The 20,347-nt window shown below is 41.6% G+C and overlaps 3 protein-coding genes across 3 annotated transcripts; 2 read left to right on the forward strand and 1 right to left on the reverse strand.

The window, feature by feature from the left end:
- Positions 1-1,562: 1,562 nt before the first annotated feature.
- On the reverse strand, positions 1,563-4,911 carry LOC108780790 (uncharacterized). The gene is made up of 4 exons (XM_018548604.1): positions 4,800-4,911; positions 4,632-4,756; positions 3,908-4,135; positions 1,563-3,806 (listed from the first exon to the last, which is right to left on the reverse strand). The coding sequence occupies exons 1-4, from the start codon at positions 4,909-4,911 to the stop codon at positions 1,563-1,565; spliced, it is 2,709 nt and encodes a 902-aa protein (XP_018404106.1).
- Positions 4,912-12,868: 7,957 nt separating this feature from the next.
- On the forward strand, positions 12,869-16,814 carry LOC108780791 (uncharacterized). The gene is made up of 8 exons (XM_018548605.1): positions 12,869-13,319; positions 13,403-13,625; positions 13,768-15,347; positions 15,509-15,754; positions 15,808-15,969; positions 16,056-16,080; positions 16,185-16,620; positions 16,704-16,814. The coding sequence occupies exons 1-8, from the start codon at positions 12,869-12,871 to the stop codon at positions 16,812-16,814; spliced, it is 3,234 nt and encodes a 1,077-aa protein (XP_018404107.1).
- A 35-nt stretch (positions 16,815-16,849) lies between these two features.
- Positions 16,850-17,398, forward strand: LOC108780792 (uncharacterized). The gene has a single exon (XM_018548606.1). The coding sequence runs from the start codon at positions 16,850-16,852 to the stop codon at positions 17,396-17,398; it is 549 nt and encodes a 182-aa protein (XP_018404108.1).
- Positions 17,399-20,347: the final 2,949 nt, after the last annotated feature.

Genomic DNA, 20,347 nt, shown 5'->3' on the forward strand with positions numbered 1-20,347 from the left:
CACACCGTCACAGAGGTCTCCTCCGACAGTACAATCGTAGAAGCGTGTGTCCCTGTGCAGGGGGGGGAGGGGAGGTAAAAGTTACTTTGCGTGGAAAGTTTAATGTTCCTGAACAAAGGAAGGTGTCAAATAGTACTTAATAGCGTATATGTATTATATATCGATGTTAATTTTAAAACTATGATTGTTAATAACTTTTTAACGAAGGGCGAGCGACGGCTAAAACTTGTTGGAGGTTACTCAGGGTCATGACCTTGACAACATATGTCAAGGTCAAGGTCATTGGAGGTGGATCCCTTAAAATGAATAATTACCATATAATATTGTTTAAATATAAAATAAAAATTTAAATGAAAATTAAAATATATGGCGCGCGCGGAGCGCGCGCTTGTATTGTTCTAATCTGTTAATAATTTGCACCAGAGGTTTCTTAGGTGATTTCACAAGCTTGTTAAAGATGTTCTTATGTAACTTTCACCCCAAAACGCGGACAACGTTCTTCAGGACTTTTAAAGGAGTACTTTGATGAAGAATACAAGAACATATTAGCAGCTATTCAGTCATCAAAAAGGAGCATATTGTACGACTTCGAGAAAAAAATTAATGAATTGTGAAACGTGTCTTGATAGTCAGTCGTACCATGGAAATGCCAGACGAAAATATAATAAAATTAAAGACGATTTGGGAGAGATGCTTCTTGCTAAAACTATGGAAGATTTTTTATCCTTTGAGGAGACGATTGCCACGACACAGGAGAAGAAAAAAGCTTTGGTATAAAGACATTGAAATAATATTTATTCATTTATAAGCGCTATACGATTTATTTGTAAAAAAAACAATACAAAACAGGAGCATACAGCCACGCACAGGATGTATCTCCTGTTTTGTATTGTTTCTTGTTTATTAAACTACCTCATTTAAATTAATATTTTTACTTTGATTCATTTATGTGTATTTACAGATAAAGTTTTACCAACTTTTTCTTTGCGGAGAAACGTGTATAAAAAGCCGTGTGAAAAAAATAATAACGTCGACACTTTCTAACAATAAGTCAATAGAGATGGAATATTCCGCTTATGGTAGGCAGATCCATTGGAAAACAAGATTTTAGCAAAACGTAAACTTTTTCATATCTGAACGGTTAGTATTATTGTTAAAATATCACAATATAAATGAAGAAGGATTTTTTTAGCCAAGCTAGATGTTATGTGTTAATAATTATAAACATTTATTTGTAACAACCTTTGTTGATACGTAAGGTATCCCTGTCGGGAATTCTTATAGACTTTTTTTTGATTGATACACTTTATATTTTCTCGTACAAAATAGAAGGACTGGACTTTCAACGACGCTGCTCAACGAACTTCTTCTCACGTACAAAACTCTAACTCTCTGCGCACCATACGCTGCGCACTATAACTAACTTATCGATCGATCGATCGCTCGCTCCGTAGCTCGCTCTACAATAATTTTGTAACGCTCCGCAACATCCTGCCCGCCTTGAAAGGCTTGACTTTCAATATAAAATACAAAACGCTCTTACTATTAATGTAAACTTATATCTATTCTTCTAGTGGCAATACGCTTATTTTCTGAATCGCACGCTGGGTCAATCCCAACTGAGTTTTCATTTCTACCGTCCTAACTAATCCATCCGATCCTTTAATAAGCTCGGCTATGCGACCCAATCTCCATTGAAGCGGAGGAGCGCCATCGTCTCGTAACAATACAAGAGCACCCATCTTAAGATGAGGATTTTCTTTGGTTTCCTTCCACCCTTGTCTAGTTTGTAAATTTGCAACGTACTCTCTTGACCAACGCTTCCAGAAGCCCTGCATCACACTAGAGAGCAATTGAAAGCGTGATAAACGATTTGATCGTATCTCCTCAAGACCAGGTTCTGGAATCGCAGTCAATGGCGCTCCTATTAAAAAATGACCCGGCGCAAGTGCTGATAAATCCGAGGGATCCGTTGACACTGGAGTTATTGGTCGCGAATTTAAAATAGCTTCGATTTGGGTAAATATTGTGGTCAACTCTTCAAATGTCAAACTATTTTGATTTATTACTGCCTTTAGATGAGTTTTAGCCGCCTTTACAGCTGACTCCCATATCCCACCGACGTGAGGAGAATATGGAGGAATAAATGTCCATTTAATCGATTGTTCCGCAGTAAACTCTAAAACTTTATCCTTTAATTGTTTACTTTGTATAAATTTTACCCACTCATTCAATTCATTTCTGGCTCCTACGAAATTTCTACCATTATCCGAATATAGATGACTACTTTTTCCCCGTCGGGCGACGAATCGTTTTAAAGTATTAATGAACGCAACTGTCGACAAATCAGAAACGACTTCTAGATGAACAGCTTTAGTGGCTAAGCAAACAAATACAGCTAAATAAGCCTTGCCCGATTTATTACGTGATATCTTAATTGTAAATGGGCCTGCGTAATCAATACCAGTATGAGTGAACGGACGTCCTGGATTTACTCGCACTGCTGGCAAATTACCCATAAGTTGACTTACATTTCTCGGAGACTTACGAAAGCATAATATACATTTACGTAATACACGGCGAATTTCTTTTCGAGCTGATACAATCCAATAATTTTCGCGAATGATCGCATTTAACGTATTAAGTCCTACATGTAGATACTGATAATGTTTCTCGCGAATCAACAAAGTAGAAAAGGAATTATCGGAAGGAAGGATAATAGGAAATCGCCGATCATATGACAGTTCTGCGTTCCCAAGACGGCCGCCAACTCGCAATATCCCTTGATCGTCCAAAAATGGATTCAGCGCTAAGATACGGCTACTCCCTGATACACTCCTGAACTTCCCCTCCTTACTCAAATCCTCAATTTCTCGAGAAAATGCTTGATGTTGGGCTAACTTGACTAACGCGATATTAGATCTTCTCAATTCTTCCACTTCCAAAGGTCCATTACCTCGTTGCGCTGACCTTCTTGCGTTTTCTACAAATCCACAACAATAGGCTACCACCCGCCTCAAGTTGGATAGCGAAGAGAACCCACGTAACAGGCTGCTTCCCTCTTCATGAATCGCTACGAAGGCCCCTCCTCGGGACCCCTCCTCTAATCCGCCCGGACACTCTTCAATAAGGTCACGTGGCCATTGATCCGGAACTTCTTGCAACCACGGTGGCCCCGACCACCACACCTCCGAATGGGGCAATTCACGAGGATCCACCCCTCGAGACAGCATATCCGCAGGATTGGATTTTGTCCTTACATGACGCCACTCCTCTTGATGCGTTAGACCTTGAATTTCTACAACACGATTCGCTACAAAGACCTTGTAGTTGTTTGGCTCACCTCGAATCCAGTGAAGAACAATACTAGAATCAGTCCAATAGACATACTTGCTTATCGAAAATGTCATAACGCTTTTTATTTTGCTAGCAAGTTTCGCAAGTAGTACTGCGCTGCATAATTCTAATCTCGGAATTGAAATAGTCTTCATAGGAGCTATACGTGATTTGGACGTTAGTAATCGTACGGTTCTTTTTTCCGTAGAGTCTTTAGAACACAAATAAATGCAGGCTCCATAAGCTACCTGCGACGCATCACAGAATCCATGCATTTCCACTTCGATGACGCCTTTAATTACCGCTTGACGTGGTATCTGTATTTCTTCCATAGTTTCTAGTCTTTCTTTATAAGCATTCCATTCGCTTACAAATTCACTCGGCAATTTGTCATCCCAATTCACGCTCAACTTCCACAGTCTCCTCATAAACAGCTTGGCCTTTACTACAAAGGAGACTTTCCTTTTATTCTACGAGCATTAAACAGCCAGATCCGCTGTCCTTTCTCAAACTGGATTTTTCTGGCTTTTTGATCATACCAGGTTTTAGTTTGTGAAGATTTAATATCTACCCGCTTCCTTACGCCTTCATAAATGTTCTCCAATTTCCTGTTTACTTTTCCTAAATAGCCCACAAGAGAGTCTGCTCCCTGGGCTCTAGGCGGATTACCTCGCAATAAATCCATCGGCAACCTAAGGTCCTGAGCAAGATAGAGTTCCGCCGGGGTTAACCCGGTCGTTTCGTGTTTAGAAGATCTATACACCAATAAGAAAAGTGGGATCCATCGATCCCAATCCCTCTGATTTTCCGAGATGAATTTAGCCAAATAATCTAAAATCGTCCGATGCTGTCGTTCCACTTATCCATCCGATTGAGGATGAAGGGCAGTAATCCTCGTTTTCCTAATTCCTAACATGCCTGACAGCTCACGGAAAATTCTCGATTCGAAGTTCCTTCCTTGGTCGGTGTGCACCTCCAAAGGAACTCCGCCTAGAAATAACTTGATTTAAAAACATTTCCGCAATAACTTTGGATCTAACATTTCTTAAAGGGAAAGCTTCCACTCATTTAGTGAAGCAATCTAAGACGACTAATAAATACCTGTTTCTGGAAGAAGACGCAGGTAACGGTCCAAGAATATTTAACTGAACTCTTTCGAATGAAGAACCTATGTTGTATATCTGTAAAGGAAACTTTCCTTTTCCACTCGGGCCTCTTCTTGCTATACAAATCTTACAAGTGCATCATTCCTCAACATCTTGTTTGCACGTTGCCCAGTAAAATCGCTTTCGTACCTTGTCTAGTGTTTTATTAATACCAAAATGTCCCCCCGTGGGAGAATTGTGCGCCTCCTCCAAGATTTGCCTCACACAACTTCTAAGCACAATTAATTGGAACACGGTCTTCCTCAGATTAGAAGCTTAACAACAGATTAATAACATGTTCTCCAATTTTACAATTGCCCGCAATAACATTGTCGGAAAATACACCACAAAAATTATCCAGGAATCTAGCAAAGTTTTCCTTTTCAGCCTCATTCAAATACTGAGAACTTTCTTTAAAAGGGGTTGTCATGTTAGACGGAACTGCTTTAGACACGATGTTCTCTATACGGGAACACTTTGTCACCGTATCGAACTCAGAAACCGTATTGAAAAACATTGTATCGAAGACATTTTGCAAATTGAAAAATCTAAGAAAATTGACCCCCAAAATGCAATCATCATTTATCTCAGCTACTAAAATTGAAAACATCAAGGTATAATTCGCAAGTCGAACTTTAACTTTAACTTTATATTTAACTAAAACTTGTTCCCCCGTGGGATATCTAACGTTACAATTACAAACTTCCATCTTTTGTCTATCAAATTTCAAAAAGTTCTTGTTAATAATAGAACGTCGGAGCCCGTATCAATTTTAAAAATACAATGTTTATCATTCATCTCCCCTTCGTAACAAAATTCCCTCAAGTCCCGTTTAATCTTATTCTCCCTGAAAAAAACATAGATTAGTACAAGCATTTTCACACAAAGAAAATTGATTTTCAACACAAAGATTATTTTCTTTATTTACAATTCCATTTGACCTGAAAGAGCAATCATCATTAATAAAATCAGCGATACGACATTGCCGATCAGTACCGCAAATATTCATCGGGGTATCTAAATCTCCAGTCAAGCTCACCCCGCCAAGCTCGACTATTCCTTGTTTCCCGTTTCCGTCCCCGCTTTGCCTGGATACTCAGATCGAAAGTGCCCCTCCTTTCCGCACTCCCAACACTCTCTCTTATTACCAAATTTTACTCCGTTCTTATTTTTCGAAAATTTTCCCTTCCAATTTTCCTTCTCTCTTTTCTCTTTATTATTTTCTCCCCCTTTACCATATTCACATTCTTTTCTTCTTTCTTTACTATTTTGAAAATCATTTCTATACCCAAAATCTGGAGCAGAAAGAACGCCGGCTATGTGGAGAAGAAAGCAAGGACAAAACCTGCACCTACTGTGCCGATGCCCTGCACTCGCTTGTAAAAGATATAAATCCTGGGGACATATGTTTTTGACACCCAAGGATCTAGAAAATGCGAAGGTCAGCAGTTTAATAAATCTGATAAGTGACACGAGACTGGGCTCGACTGAATGACCCACGGAACAAGCAGGGAGCGACAATGGAACCCTATAAATCTAGGTCGCGTTAGACGGCTAATAAAGCCCACCTGCATTTATTTACTACTACTACTACTACTATACCCAAAACTATTTTCCTGAATTATTTTAACAGTCTTTGCTCTTTCTATGGCTGATCTCAACGATGTAATCTTTTCCAACTGTATCGTTCTTTTTACAAAACCGTCGGTCAATGCGGAAATAAACTGCGCACACGCAAATTTGTTGCGCATCGCATCGGTATGCTCAGGGTAAATCAATCGTTCTAATCTCTCAATATCGGAACCGAGAGAAGCCGCGCTTTCTCCGAATTTTTGTTTTCTACTTGTCAACGTGATTCATGCAAATGTTTTTAATTTCGCGCTTGGCGCTACTGTGAGATGTCGTAGGAGTGATGTAACGTTACCGAATGAGGGCGCCTTGTGTGGCGGCATGTTTTTGTAGTAATAAGCAAAGACAACGACTGAACACAACACGCAGATTCATCAAGAATAAATTTACACCAGTGTGCAATCAACTATCGAAGAGTGTTTATTAATTACCCACGCAAACATAATTTTGGTCCTTCGAGCCGGATCCAGCCGCGGTTAGCTGGATTTCTAAAAGGCGCATCGTGCGTGGCGGCACATCGAGACTTTGCAGGCATCATTTTCCTCGTGGCTGCTTGCGAGCAAAGTAGTCGGGAAGCCCGTTCACAAGGCAAGTGTCGTCGAATCATAAAGGAAGGTGCATTCGCAGTGCACGAATATATTCAACAGCGGATTAGAGGTTAGACACAGCCAACGCAGCGCAATATAACCTCTGACGCAAGAACGTTCATGAGCCCTCGATCGCCATAACGAGAAATCCATTCGTTACGATCGCAATATTTCAAAACAAACGTAAGCAGCGGTGACACAACATGTCGACGCAAGACGAAAATAAGAAATTGAAGCAGCGGCGCGCAACAATAAAGGCGCAATGCACAAGGGCGCAATCATACATAGAAGGTCAGGATGCTCAGCGTGCAACAATCATCGAGCTACGCATACGGCTACAAAAGCTCAATAGCATATGGAACGAATTTGATCAAGTTCAAGCAAGAATTGAGAAGCTCATCACCGAGGAGGCAGCTGTCGCAGAAGAGAACGACGAAAGAATTAATTTCGAGGAGAAATACTACGCGGTTACGACGGCCTTTGAAACTTTAATTCAAGAAATACAATTACCTATGAATCAACCTTTAATGCAAGATGTCCAGGTAAGAGAAGGTACTCCCATGACTGGGACAGGCCTAGTCAACAATAACCTCAAATTACCTCGAGTAAGTATGCCCACTTTCTCTGGCAAATCACTTATTTTACGCTCGGACTAGCTCGTCGGTTGAAATAAGATGCGAGTCGCGTAAAAAGGTTCGGCAGGAGGAGTATTCGCGTCGGATCGGAGATACGGAGATGTTAAATGAAACGGAAGTGATATGAAATAATAGTTGAAGAATTGACTAACACGATTTATTATAAAGAATGAAAATAAGATAATATGAAATACAAAGATAAAATACAGAGTATGATACTAGACGGCACGCGAATAACAGAAATATATATAATATCGCAGGACGGACGCGGACAATACAATAATTCTTAGTTCTAGTACGCGCGTTATTTACAAGCGGTCGCGAGGTGTCAGCAGGTACCGGAACACGTACGAGATCGGCAGTTCGCGCGCACGGTGAGGCGGTCCTGCTGACGTCGCGAGTTTTTTTTGGCGGTCGACTGATTCGCGGCGCGGCTTGTGCGAAGCGGTGTTTGTCACCGCGGCGGAACGCGGGTATACGCCAGCAAAATGGAAAATCGCGGCGCGACGTGTAAATCGAAGATGTGTGCGAACTGCGAAGGAAAAGGAGCCGATACTTGATGACCGGGAACGCCCGACAGAGGCAGGGTATGCCCTACCCCTCAGGTTCGTCGGAACGAGCGCGAGTCTCTGGATCGGTCTCGAAGCGTGGTCTAGGATCTGGTGAACGGAGCTGTCAGGATGAGAACGGCGGAAAAATGCCACGCGCGGCTCGTCGTCGCGGTATTTTATACTAGACCGCCAGTCTCGCTCGCATTACCCCGGCTATCCTCGATAATCTCCGCCGATCGGCTTCTCGTGGGAGAAGATTTCCGATCGGCGGTCCCCGGCGGCGGTCGGAGTTTTCCGGCGAGACTGGCGATTTCGGCGGCTGCTGTCGTTCCTGTGAATTATGTTAATATATGTATATACAGGCGCCTTGCCCTTACTTCCGTTGGCACCACGTAGGGACGATGCATTTTAGGGGGGCATCGTTACATATTTAGTATATATAAAACAATCATATTGTTCGAGCAAAACCAAAGTAAGACTAGCAAATTTTAAATAGCGTGCGCTGCAGGCGTTTCTTCGCATCTCTCGCGCATCAACGTAGCGCAGATCGAGAGCGCGATCGGCTTGGCGGCGCCTTTTCATTTTTGTTCATCATCTTGACGACAAAAATAATATATTGTTGATCTTGCTGATACGAGTTTCGGTAAATGTCTCGATAAGGGGACTCCCCTCCAATGACTTTGACCTTGACATATGTTGTCAAGGTCATGACCCCGAGTAATCCTCAACAGGTTTTAACCGTCGCTCGTCCTTCGTTAAAAAGTTATTAACAATTATAGTTGTTTATAACTAATTAACGTATGCTATACATGTATGATATTGTTACGCCCGCACGACTGATTTACGAATTCGAGCAAGCCCGCGCTCCCGCGACGCGGAAATGAGTACACAAGATTGCGGAAGAACACAGAACTCTCTTTATTGCAAGCGATACAGAGCGATCGAAGAATGGAAAAGCAGGAGCTGACGTGACATGTCCGAACGAAGTGGCCGTCAGTCAAAAACTTGTTGATTTATAAAAGACGACGTCGTCTTGACAACGCGTTCCTTATTTCCAAATTCGAAACGAAGACGATCCAACGGGCGTCGGCACGGAACGGGCATAACACTGCCCCTCCTCTTCCTCAGATTGTCGTCCCGACAATCAATCAAGTTTCTCTGTAGATTGGGCTTTCCATTTGTCGTTCTTTTGAACGGTTTCCTGCTCTACCCTGAGCTGCTGCTACAGGTTACCGAGCACCGATTCTCTTAGCACCAAAAGATTTCTAAGTTGGACCCCTTTCGACCCTTCCTAGGAGAGGGCCAGTCTCCTCGGCATCGAATTCCGGGAATCCTTCTTTGTCTCTTCGGAATCCACTTGACTCTTCTCTTGAGCCTTGCGGATTCTTTCTTCCTTTTTCGGACAAGGGTGAGGATTCAGACTTCTTCTGCGGTACCTTCGTCCCTCAGGACCTCCCCAAGTCCTCGCCTTGGCATCTGCCCAACGTCCCGCGGAAAAACCGCAGATCAAAAACGCGCGAGCAAGGCGGTCTTCTTAAAAAAATGCAACTCAATGAGAAAGGTGGTCCACTGCCCCGCCGACAACCTCCCGTCGTATTCGAGTCATCCTCTCTTTCTTTTCGTCACGACTCTGTAACTTAAATAAATTAAAACAGGCAGCTTATATTGCTAAGAAAATCATACGCCTAACAATAAGCAGGAAAATTAAACACTTAATGATACGAGGCCCCCGACATAAAAAAATTTATTGTTAATAAGGTGCTAGCCTATTTAAATGCACAATTTTATTTTTATGTTGGTTCGACTTGCGTACACCACGTCACTAAGTTTCTTTATAACAAAATAAGGGCCTTCCCAATTACATTGTAATTTAGGAGACTTTCCTTTTATTCTACGAGCATTAAACAGCCAGATCCGCTGTCCTTTCTCAAACTGGATTTTTCTGGCTTTTTGATCATACCAGGTTTTAGTTTGTGAAGATTTAATATCTACCCGCTTCCTTACGCCTTCATAAATGTTCTCCAATTTCCTGTTTACTTTTCCTAAATAGCCCACAAGAGAGTCTGCTCCCTGGGCTCTAGGCGGATTACCTCGCAATAAATCCATCGGCAACCTAAGGTCCTGAGCAAGATAGAGTTCCGCCGGGGTTAACCCGGTCGTTTCGTGTTTAGAAGATCTATACACCAATAAGAAAAGTGGGATCCATCGATCCCAATCCCTCTGATTTTCCGAGATGAATTTAGCCAAATAATCTAAAATCGTCCGATGCTGTCGTTCCACTTATCCATCCGATTGAGGATGAAGGGCAGTAATCCTCGTTTTCCTAATTCCTAACATGCCTGACAGCTCACGGAAAATTCTCGATTCGAAGTTCCTTCCTTGGTCGGTGTGCACCTCCAAAGGAACTCCGCCTAGAAATAACTTGATTTAAAAACATTTCCGCAATAACTTTGGATCTAACATTTCTTAAAGGGAAAGCTTCCACTCATTTAGTGAAGCAATCTAAGACGACTAATAAATACCTGTTTCTGGAAGAAGACGCAGGTAACGGTCCAAGAATATTTAACTGAACTCTTTCGAATGAAGAACCTATGTTGTATATCTGTAAAGGAAACTTTCCTTTTCCACTCGGGCCTCTTCTTGCTATACAAATCTTACAAGTGCATCATTCCTCAACATCTTGTTTGCACGTTGCCCAGTAAAATCGCTTTCGTACCTTGTCTAGTGTTTTATTAATACCAAAATGTCCCCCCGTGGGAGAATTGTGCGCCTCCTCCAAGATTTGCCTCACACAACTTCTAAGCACAATTAATTGGAACACGGTCTTCCTCAGATTAGAAGCTTAACAACAGATTAATAACATGTTCTCCAATTTTACAATTGCCCGCAATAACATTGTCGGAAAATACACCACAAAAATTATCCAGGAATCTAGCAAAGTTTTCCTTTTCAGCCTCATTCAAATACTGAGAACTTTCTTTAAAAGGGGTTGTCATGTTAGACGGAACTGCTTTAGACACGATGTTCTCTATACGGGAACACTTTGTCACCGTATCGAACTCAGAAACCGTATTGAAAAACATTGTATCGAAGACATTTTGCAAATTGAAAAATCTAAGAAAATTGACCCCCAAAATGCAATCATCATTTATCTCAGCTACTAAAATTGAAAACATCAAGGTATAATTCGCAAGTCGAACTTTAACTTTAACTTTATATTTAACTAAAACTTGTTCCCCCGTGGGATATCTAACGTTACAATTACAAACTTCCATCTTTTGTCTATCAAATTTCAAAAAGTTCTTGTTAATAATAGAACGTCGGAGCCCGTATCAATTTTAAAAATACAATGTTTATCATTCATCTCCCCTTCGTAACAAAATTCCCTCAAGTCCCGTTTAATCTTATTCTCCCTGAAAAAAACATAGATTAGTACAAGCATTTTCACACAAAGAAAATTGATTTTCAACACAAAGATTATTTTCTTTATTTACAATTCCATTTGACCTGAAAGAGCAATCATCATTAATAAAATCAGCGATACGACATTGCCGATCAGTACCGCAAATATTCATCGGGGTATCTAAATCTCCAGTCAAGCTCACCCCGCCAAGCTCGACTATTCCTTGTTTCCCGTTTCCGTCCCCGCTTTGCCTGGATACTCAGATCGAAAGTGCCCCTCCTTTCCGCACTCCCAACACTCTCTCTTATTACCAAATTTTACTCCGTTCTTATTTTTCGAAAATTTTCCCTTCCAATTTTCCTTCTCTCTTTTCTCTTTATTATTTTCTCCCCCTTTACCATATTCACATTCTTTTCTTCTTTCTTTACTATTTTGAAAATCATTTCTATACCCAAAATCTGGAGCAGAAAGAACGCCGGCTATGTGGAGAAGAAAGCAAGGACAAAACCTGCACCTACTGTGCCGATGCCCTGCACTCGCTTGTAAAAGATATAAATCCTGGGGACATATGTTTTTGACACCCAAGGATCTAGAAAATGCGAAGGTCAGCAGTTTAATAAATCTGATAAGTGACACGAGACTGGGCTCGACTGAATGACCCACGGAACAAGCAGGGAGCGACAATGGAACCCTATAAATCTAGGTCGCGTTAGACGGCTAATAAAGCCCACCTGCATTTATTTACTACTACTACTACTACTATACCCAAAACTATTTTCCTGAATTATTTTAACAGTCTTTGCTCTTTCTATGGCTGATCTCAACGATGTAATCTTTTCCAACTGTATCGTTCTTTTTACAAAACCGTCGGTCAATGCGGAAATAAACTGCGCACACGCAAATTTGTTGCGCATCGCATCGGTATGCTCAGGGTAAATCAATCGTTCTAATCTCTCAATATCGGAACCGAGAGAAGCCGCGCTTTCTCCGAATTTTTGTTTTCTACTTGTCAACGTGATTCATGCAAATGTTTTTAATTTCACGCTTGACGCTACTGTGAGATGTCGTAGGAGTGATGTAACGTTACCGAATGAGGGCGCCTTGTGTGGCGGCATGTTTTTGTAGTAATAAGCAAAGACAACGACTGAACACAACACGCAGATTCATCAAGAATAAATTTACACCAGTGTGCAATCAACTATCGAAGAGTGTTTATTAATTACCCACGCAAACATAATTTTGGTCCTTCGAGCCGGATCCAGCCGCGGTTAGCTGGATTTCTAAAAGGCGCATCGTGCGTGGCGGCACATCGAGACTTTGCAGGCATCATTTTCCTCGTGGCTGCTTGCGAGCAAAGTAGTCGGGAAGCCCGTTCACAAGGCAAGTGTCGTCGAATCATAAAGGAAGGTGCATTCGCAGTGCACGAATATATTCAACAGCGGATTAGAGGTTAGACACAGCCAACGCAGCGCAATATAACCTCTGACGCAAGAACGTTCATGAGCCCTCGATCGCCATAACGAGAAATCCATTCGTTACGATCGCAATATTTCAAGACGAACGTAAGCAGCGGTGACACAACATGTCGACGCAAGACGAAAATAAGAAATTGAAGCAGCGGCGCGCAACAATAAAGGCGCAATGCACAAGGGCGCAATCATACATAGAAGGTCAGGATGCTCAGCGTGCAACAATCATCGAGCTACGCATACGGCTACAAAAGCTCAATAGCATATGGAACGAATTTGATCAAGTTCAAGCAAGAATTGAGAAGCTCATCACCGAGGAGGCAGCTGTCGCAGAAGAGAACGACGAAAGAATTAATTTCGAGGAGAAATACTACGCGGTTACGACGGCCTTTGAAACTTTAATTCAAGAAATACAATTACCTATGAATCAACCTTTAATGCAAGATGTCCAGGTAAGAGAAGGTACTCCCATGACTGGGACAGGCCTAGTCAACAATAACCTCAAATTACCTCGAGTAAGTATGCCCACTTTCTCTGGCAAATCTGAAGAATGGATCTCATTCCGTAATATGTTTCACAATATGATTGAAAAAACGCAGCACTACCCGACGTGCAAAAGATGTAGTACCTATTATCGTCTCTCAAAGGAGAAGTTTTCGACGTAATAAGTTCCCTAGACGCTTCGGCAGAAAACTACAGAGAAGCCTGGCAAATGCTAAAGAGCAGATACAACGACCCAGGACTTATTGTTGAAAATCACGTGAAGGCGTTATTCGATCTGCCAACCATGAGCAAGGACAATCATGCCACGCTGCGAAGGCTATTGGATACTGTATTGAAACGTACCCGCGCACTTAAGGCGCTCAGAAGGCCCCACCGATCGCTGGGATGATTTATTAATACATTTGGTGACAAGCAAATTAGACCGATTGACATACAGAGAGTGGGAGACTACTATAGAGCGAGGTAACATTCCAGAGTTTGAATAGTTGATTAACTTCTTGAATCAAAGATGCAGAGCTCTGGAGGCGGCATCGCGTTCATCGAGTACACCAGATCCGTCGCATAAGGATAAAACGGCGCACGATAGGAGCACTACGGCTCATGTAACGACCACTAAGAATACGTGTGGATTTTGTCGGAAGGAAAATCATGCTATTTACAAATGTAAAGATTTTTTGGATCTCAGCGTCGAGCAGCGGATGAAAGAAGCAAGATCACACAAATTATGCTTAAACTCCCTAAAAGCTGCATCACACCTGGCAAAGGAATGTACGGCCAGAACATGTCGAAAATGTAGCAAACGTCACAACACCTTGTTGCATTTAGAACAAGCATCGAAGAATCAATCTGACTCCGACGCCAAGAAGGAGAAGGTTGACGATTCAGAAAATACGAAATCAGTAACTGCGAGCAACGCAACAGTTAATCAAGAGCATCAAGTTTTATTAGCAACCGCGCTAGTAAATGTACTAAACAGCAAGGGAGGAGTCAAGTCAATTCGTGCACTCTTAGATAACGAATCTCAGTCGTGTTTCATCACGAAAGATTGTTGCAAACAATTAGGACTTCATTCACAAGATACAAATATTCTGGTGTGTGGAATCGGAAAACAATCTATACAGACAAGAAACATCGCGACAGTCATCATACACTCTCGAACGACTGGATACAAGGAAGAATTGGATTGTCTGATCGTGGACAACATCACACAGGATCTTCCTACTAATAGAATAAGCAGAAATGAACTCCAAGTGCCAGAGGGCATCGTATTAGCAGACCCACAATTCAATCAACCGTCAAGAGTAGATCTGCTATTAGGAGCGGAGATATTCCTCGATTTACTGTGTAGCAGTAGAATAAAGCTGGCGGATAATCAGCCAACTTGGCAAAAGACATTGCTAGGGTGGATCGTCTCCGGAGAGCTGACAATGATGACAAACTCCAAGAGCAGAATCTGTAATTTGTCCGTGAACGAGCAGCTAAACAACAGCCTTATGAAGTTTTGGCAGTTAGAAGGTTATGACAAGATAAATACAAGAACATCAGAAGAACGTGCATGCGAAAACCACTTCGCCAAAACTTACAAAAGAAATGCGGAAGGAAGGTTCATCGTGACGCTACCGATCAAGGCAGATATTCTCAACAATTTAGGTCACTCAAGGGATATCGCGACGCGGCGATTATACAGCCTGGAGAGAAGGTTAAAGCGAGAACCACAACGTAGAATTGAATACAACAGATTCATGCGCGAATACTTGAAATTAGGGCACATGCGCAAACTTCAAGAGCCTGTCAATGACGAGATATCTTATTTCTACATGCTACATCATTGCGTCATCAAACACAGCAGTACTACAACGAAGCTAAGAATTGTCTTTGACGCCTCAAGCAAGACTACAAGTGGCATTTCGCTGAATAATGTACTTATGATAGGGTCAGTATTACAGCAAGAAAGTCTGTCAATATTACTGCGTTTTCGAATATATGAATATGTCTTAACGGGAGATCTCGAGAAAATGTATAGGCAGATTCTCATAAATGAAGAACAAGCGCCATTACAAAAGATCCTATGGAGAGAAGATCCATCAGGTACTATAGAAACATATGAGCTACGTACACTAACGTATGGAACGTCGTCAGCGTCATTTGTGGCCACGAAGGTCAACAATTAGCAGAATTAGAAGCACATTCATTTCCGAAAGGATCATTAATAGCATGCAGGGACTTCTATGTCGACGATCTCCTCACAGGTGCAAACAGCAAGGCAGAAATAGTCGAGATCCGAGATCAACTAATACACATGGTTGATAAAGGCAGTTTCAAAATACGTAAATGGACATCCAACAATAATGAGATCTTACAGGATCTAGCGAGTTCGTCCAAGGGTCAGTTGTTAGAATTGGACAAAGAAGGATCTGCAAAAACTCTAGGCATCAATTGGAATCCAACCAAAGATTTATTCCAATATCACATATTGAGCGATGCTCCGAATCCAAGTATGTATACAAATTAATTCTATCACAAACATCACAAATATTCGATCCACTAGGACTTCTAGGCCCAATCATCATAACTGCAAAACTTATGATTCAACAACTATGGAAGATGCAAATCGATTGGGATGAATCATTACCCATGGATCTCCAAGCAAAATGGTCACATTACATCAAGGAGTTACAGATATTAAAGGAGCTTACCACGGAAAATCATAGTTAGCGATCAGGACATTCGCAAAGAAACCCACGGGTTCTGCGACGCGAGTGAGCGAGCCTATGGTGCTTGTATCTATATGCACAGCATCCAAACAGACGGAGCTATCGAGGTACACTTAATATGCTCCAAATCTCGTGTCGCACCGGTCAGGGCATTGTCCATACCCCGGTTGGAGTTTTGTGGAGCATAATTGTTAGCTCAACTTATGCACAGGGTTGTAAACGCCTTAGAAATCAATATTGACAGCAAACATTACTGGACTGACTCATCAATTGTTCTTCATTGGCTTCAAGCAAGCAACAAGAAACTACCGGTCTTCGTAGCTCATAGAATTGGAGACATTCAGGAAACAACATCAGTCGAAAGTTGGAAACATGTCGGTAGCGCAGAAAACCCCGCTTTTGACAAGGACATCAAGAATTTAAGAAGCAAAGGAGTTGTATCAAGTCGAAGCAATTTGAAACAATTAAATCCATTCATCGATGAAGAAAATTTAATACGAGTTGGCGGTAGGCTCCAACGTTCTCACTTACAATCGGATGTCAAGCATCCATACTTATTGCATCAACGATCACATCTCACAAGGCTTATTGTTGAGCACGAACATCAAAGACTCATGCATGCAGGAATGGAAGCAACTCTAGCCGCAGTACGACTTAAATACTGGCCGCTCAGGGCGCGCGGCACAATAAGAAAGTTACTGCGAAAATGCATAAGATGTTTCAAGCATAGGCCAAGGTTTTCGGAACAGATAATGAGAAATCTACCTATGCATCGAGTTATACCTTCAAGACCATTCAGTTGCGTAAGCATAGACTTTTGCGGATTAATATACGTTCGTGAAGGATCACGCAGAAATAGTAAAAACTTAAAGGCCTATGTCGCAATATTCGTTTGCTTGGCAACAAACGGTCCATTTAGAGGTGGCCTCGAACTTGAGCACTGATGAGTTTCTCAACGCCTTCAAGAGGTTTACTGGACGGAGAGGCAACCCTTCAGATGTCTTTTCTGATAACGGCACCAATTTCGTTGGCGCAAATCGTGAGCTAGAGGAGCTTCGAAAGTTGTTCAATCAAGAGGAACATCAGTGCAGAATAATAAACGAGACATCTATGGATCAAATCAAGTGGCATTTCATCCCTCCACGAGCTCCTCATTTTGAAGGACTTTGGGAAGCTACAGTCAAATCGTTCAAGAGGCATTTCAACAAAATCGCCTATAATGTTACACTCAGATTTGAGGAGGCATCAACTTTGGCCATCCAGATAGAAGCCATTCTCAATTCGAGACCATTAATTGCCGTATCTCATGATCCCAATGATTTAAGTTATGTTTCAGCAGGCCACTTCCTTATAGGCGACGCGATAGTATCATATCCAGAACCAAACATAACTCACATAAAGACGAACCGGTTGTCGAGATGGTAACATTTGGAACAGATGAAGCAACACTTCTGGAGACGTTGGTTACCTGAGTACCTGCTCCAGCTCCAAAACCGGACGAGGTGGCAGTCGAATCATGGACCAGTCTTAAGGTTGGACAATTAGTAGTTTGTCGTGAAGACGGACTACCCCCCTTTAAATGGATGCTAGGAAGAGTCGAGGAAGTTTTTCCAGGTAACGAAGGTATTGTTCGAACAGCAATGATCAAGACATCAAGCGGCTCATATAAGAGGCCAGCCACTAAATTGGCCATATTACCCATCGAAGATGATTTAGATAATAAGAAAGAATAATATGTTGCATTACTCCTATTATAATACATCCTTTTCTCTGTTCTATTTTTTCGCCTTTCAACCCTCATAAGTTGCTATTTGTCAACTCACTCACACATTCGAATATTAAGTTAATTAAGTTTGTATTTTTCGTTATCAATTGTTCGTTAATCACTTGCGGTATTTATGTTTTGATAGCTGGAATCTATCAAGGCGCGCGGTATGTCAGCGTGATTCATGCAAATGTTTTTAATTTCGCGCTTAGCGCTGTGAGATGTCGTAGGAGTGATGTGACGTTACCGAATGAGGGCGCCTTGTGTGGCGGCACGTTTTTGTAGAAATAAGCGAAGACAACGACTGTACACAACACGCAGATTCGTCAAGAATAAATTTACACCAGTGTGCAATCAACTATCGAAGAGTGTTTATTAATTACCCACGCAAACACTACTAGTAAATTGCGTGTAATATGCCTGTGCGGATTGTGCCTCTCCGTAGCGCAATTCTCTAACTTAGTTTTTAACGCCACAAAATCTAGATCCTCTAAATTTTGTATGCCCTTTAATACCGTACGCGCTTCTCCCCTCAAACATAAAATTAGGACGACCATTTTTATCCTCTCGTCCCAATAATTCGCGCATGCAATTAAATTAAATTGAGAAAGAAATTCTCGTAAAGGAACACTCCCGTCAAATCTGACTTTAATTTTACACTCATGAAATGATTCGTGACACTCGCGACCGAAGGTGCAAAAAAATCGCAACGGTTAGCCGTGTTTAAGGCCATTCTACATAAGACGCAGAACACAGTTCGCAGGTCGCAAGACTAGAAACTAACCTAACATATTTTAGTTATAATAGATTGTAGGACGCAGAACGCAGGACGCAGGAAGTTGGGTGAATTTCAACTTTTGCGTCCTGCGTCGAGCGTCCTTCACATTTCGGTCTGCAACCTATCACAATCTAAAATACGTTTCACTCGCGACCTGCGATCTACGTTCTGCGTCTTATGTAGAATGGCCTTTACATTAAAAGTACTCGCGATAGTTCCGACGCTACTCGCGGTTTGCACGGCGGACGCAGCACGATCGGTTTCCCTCGCGGCACGAGCACTTTCATTTCGGGCGGACGGATCGCGATTAATAACATTATTGGGAAGACTTAGCTGTGTCGCAGAGATTCCACGCAGCCTTTCCTGTAACTAGAAAATCTCTGCATCACGTTGACATAATGTCGCCGTAAACTCCTCCTGTCTCTGCTGTTGTTCTCTCCGTATAAGTTGAACTTCTTGCAGCACTGCTTGCAGAGCGGCAGCTGTGGGCTATAGCAGAGAACGAAAGATAACATGCGTAGTCGTAACGTAAGGTAAGGCAGAGAAAAACGTAGCTGTCGTAGTAATGAAATAGTGACTGGCAGTCACTACTACGACAGCTACGTTTTTCTCTGCCTTACCTTATGTTACGACTACGCATGTTACGTCTCGTTCTCTGCCATAGCCCTATCGAGGAAGATCTCTCCGCCGTACTCAACGTCGCCGGAAGATCTTCCTCCGTGATAAGCCTCCTCATACGTAGAGTAGGACGTAGCGTATAAGGCATCGCGTCAGATGTACACAGCACTCTCGCTCGACCCAGCCGTCTGATCCACTCATAACACCGTTCGCACGGACGAGTCCCCAAAGTGTTATGCCCGCACGACCGATTCGCGAATTGGGTTGATGAAAAAAATTTTTTTTTATATTTAAAATGTTTTTATGCAAATAGTTTATTGAAAAACGTCCTTTTTGTTGTTTTTTTCGTAATATTAACGAAGATTTCGATTTTATAAAATATTATTTCAAACTCATTGCCGACGACGCACCGATCACGCCCGAAGTTTCCCGAGCGGTCTGTGACGTCACAATGTTACATGCCGTGTACGATATTATATTGAGATTTCGATCTTTTAATAAAAATGACAACAATTCAAACATATAGGACGTGTTTCGTCCCTCTCTGTCGTAATACAACCAAAAGTACACCAAATAAAGTGTTCGCAACAGTGCCACAAGACGTGAAACTTCGTTAGAAATGGTTTAATGCCGTTCGAAGAGATAACCTCAAAAACAGCAAATCGAACTTCTTTTACTGTGAAAACCATTTCAATGTAAGTAAATCAGTATATACTGATAATTTTCAATATCCTCTCGTAGCTATAAGTATATAATATTTTTTAAGCACATAAAAAATTAGAAAAAGAGTTATTAATAGCTAGATGAAATGATATATCAAAAAGAAAATAATTTGATTATTTAATATATACTTAGACTATTAAAATGTTTACTTACATTGAAATGGTCTTCACAGCAAGAAGTTCGATTTGCTGTTTTTGAGGTTATCTCTTCGAACGGCATTAAACCATTTCTGACGAAGTTTCACGTCTTGTGGCACTGTTGCGAACACTTTATTTGGTGTACTTTTGGTTGTATTACGACAGAGAGGGACGAAACACGTCCTATATGTTTGAATTGTTGTCATTTTTATTAAAAGATCGAAATCTCAATATAATATCGTACACGGCATGTAACATTGTGACGTCACAGACCGCTCGGGAAACTTCGGGCGTGATCGGTGCGTCGTCGGCAATGAGTTTGAAATAATATTTTATAAAATCGAAATCTTCGT

This window comes from Cyphomyrmex costatus, unplaced genomic scaffold (assembly GCF_001594065.2).
Source record: "Cyphomyrmex costatus isolate MS0001 unplaced genomic scaffold, Ccosl1.0 scaffold741, whole genome shotgun sequence".
In the NCBI taxonomy this organism is placed as follows: domain Eukaryota; kingdom Metazoa; phylum Arthropoda; class Insecta; order Hymenoptera; family Formicidae; genus Cyphomyrmex; species Cyphomyrmex costatus.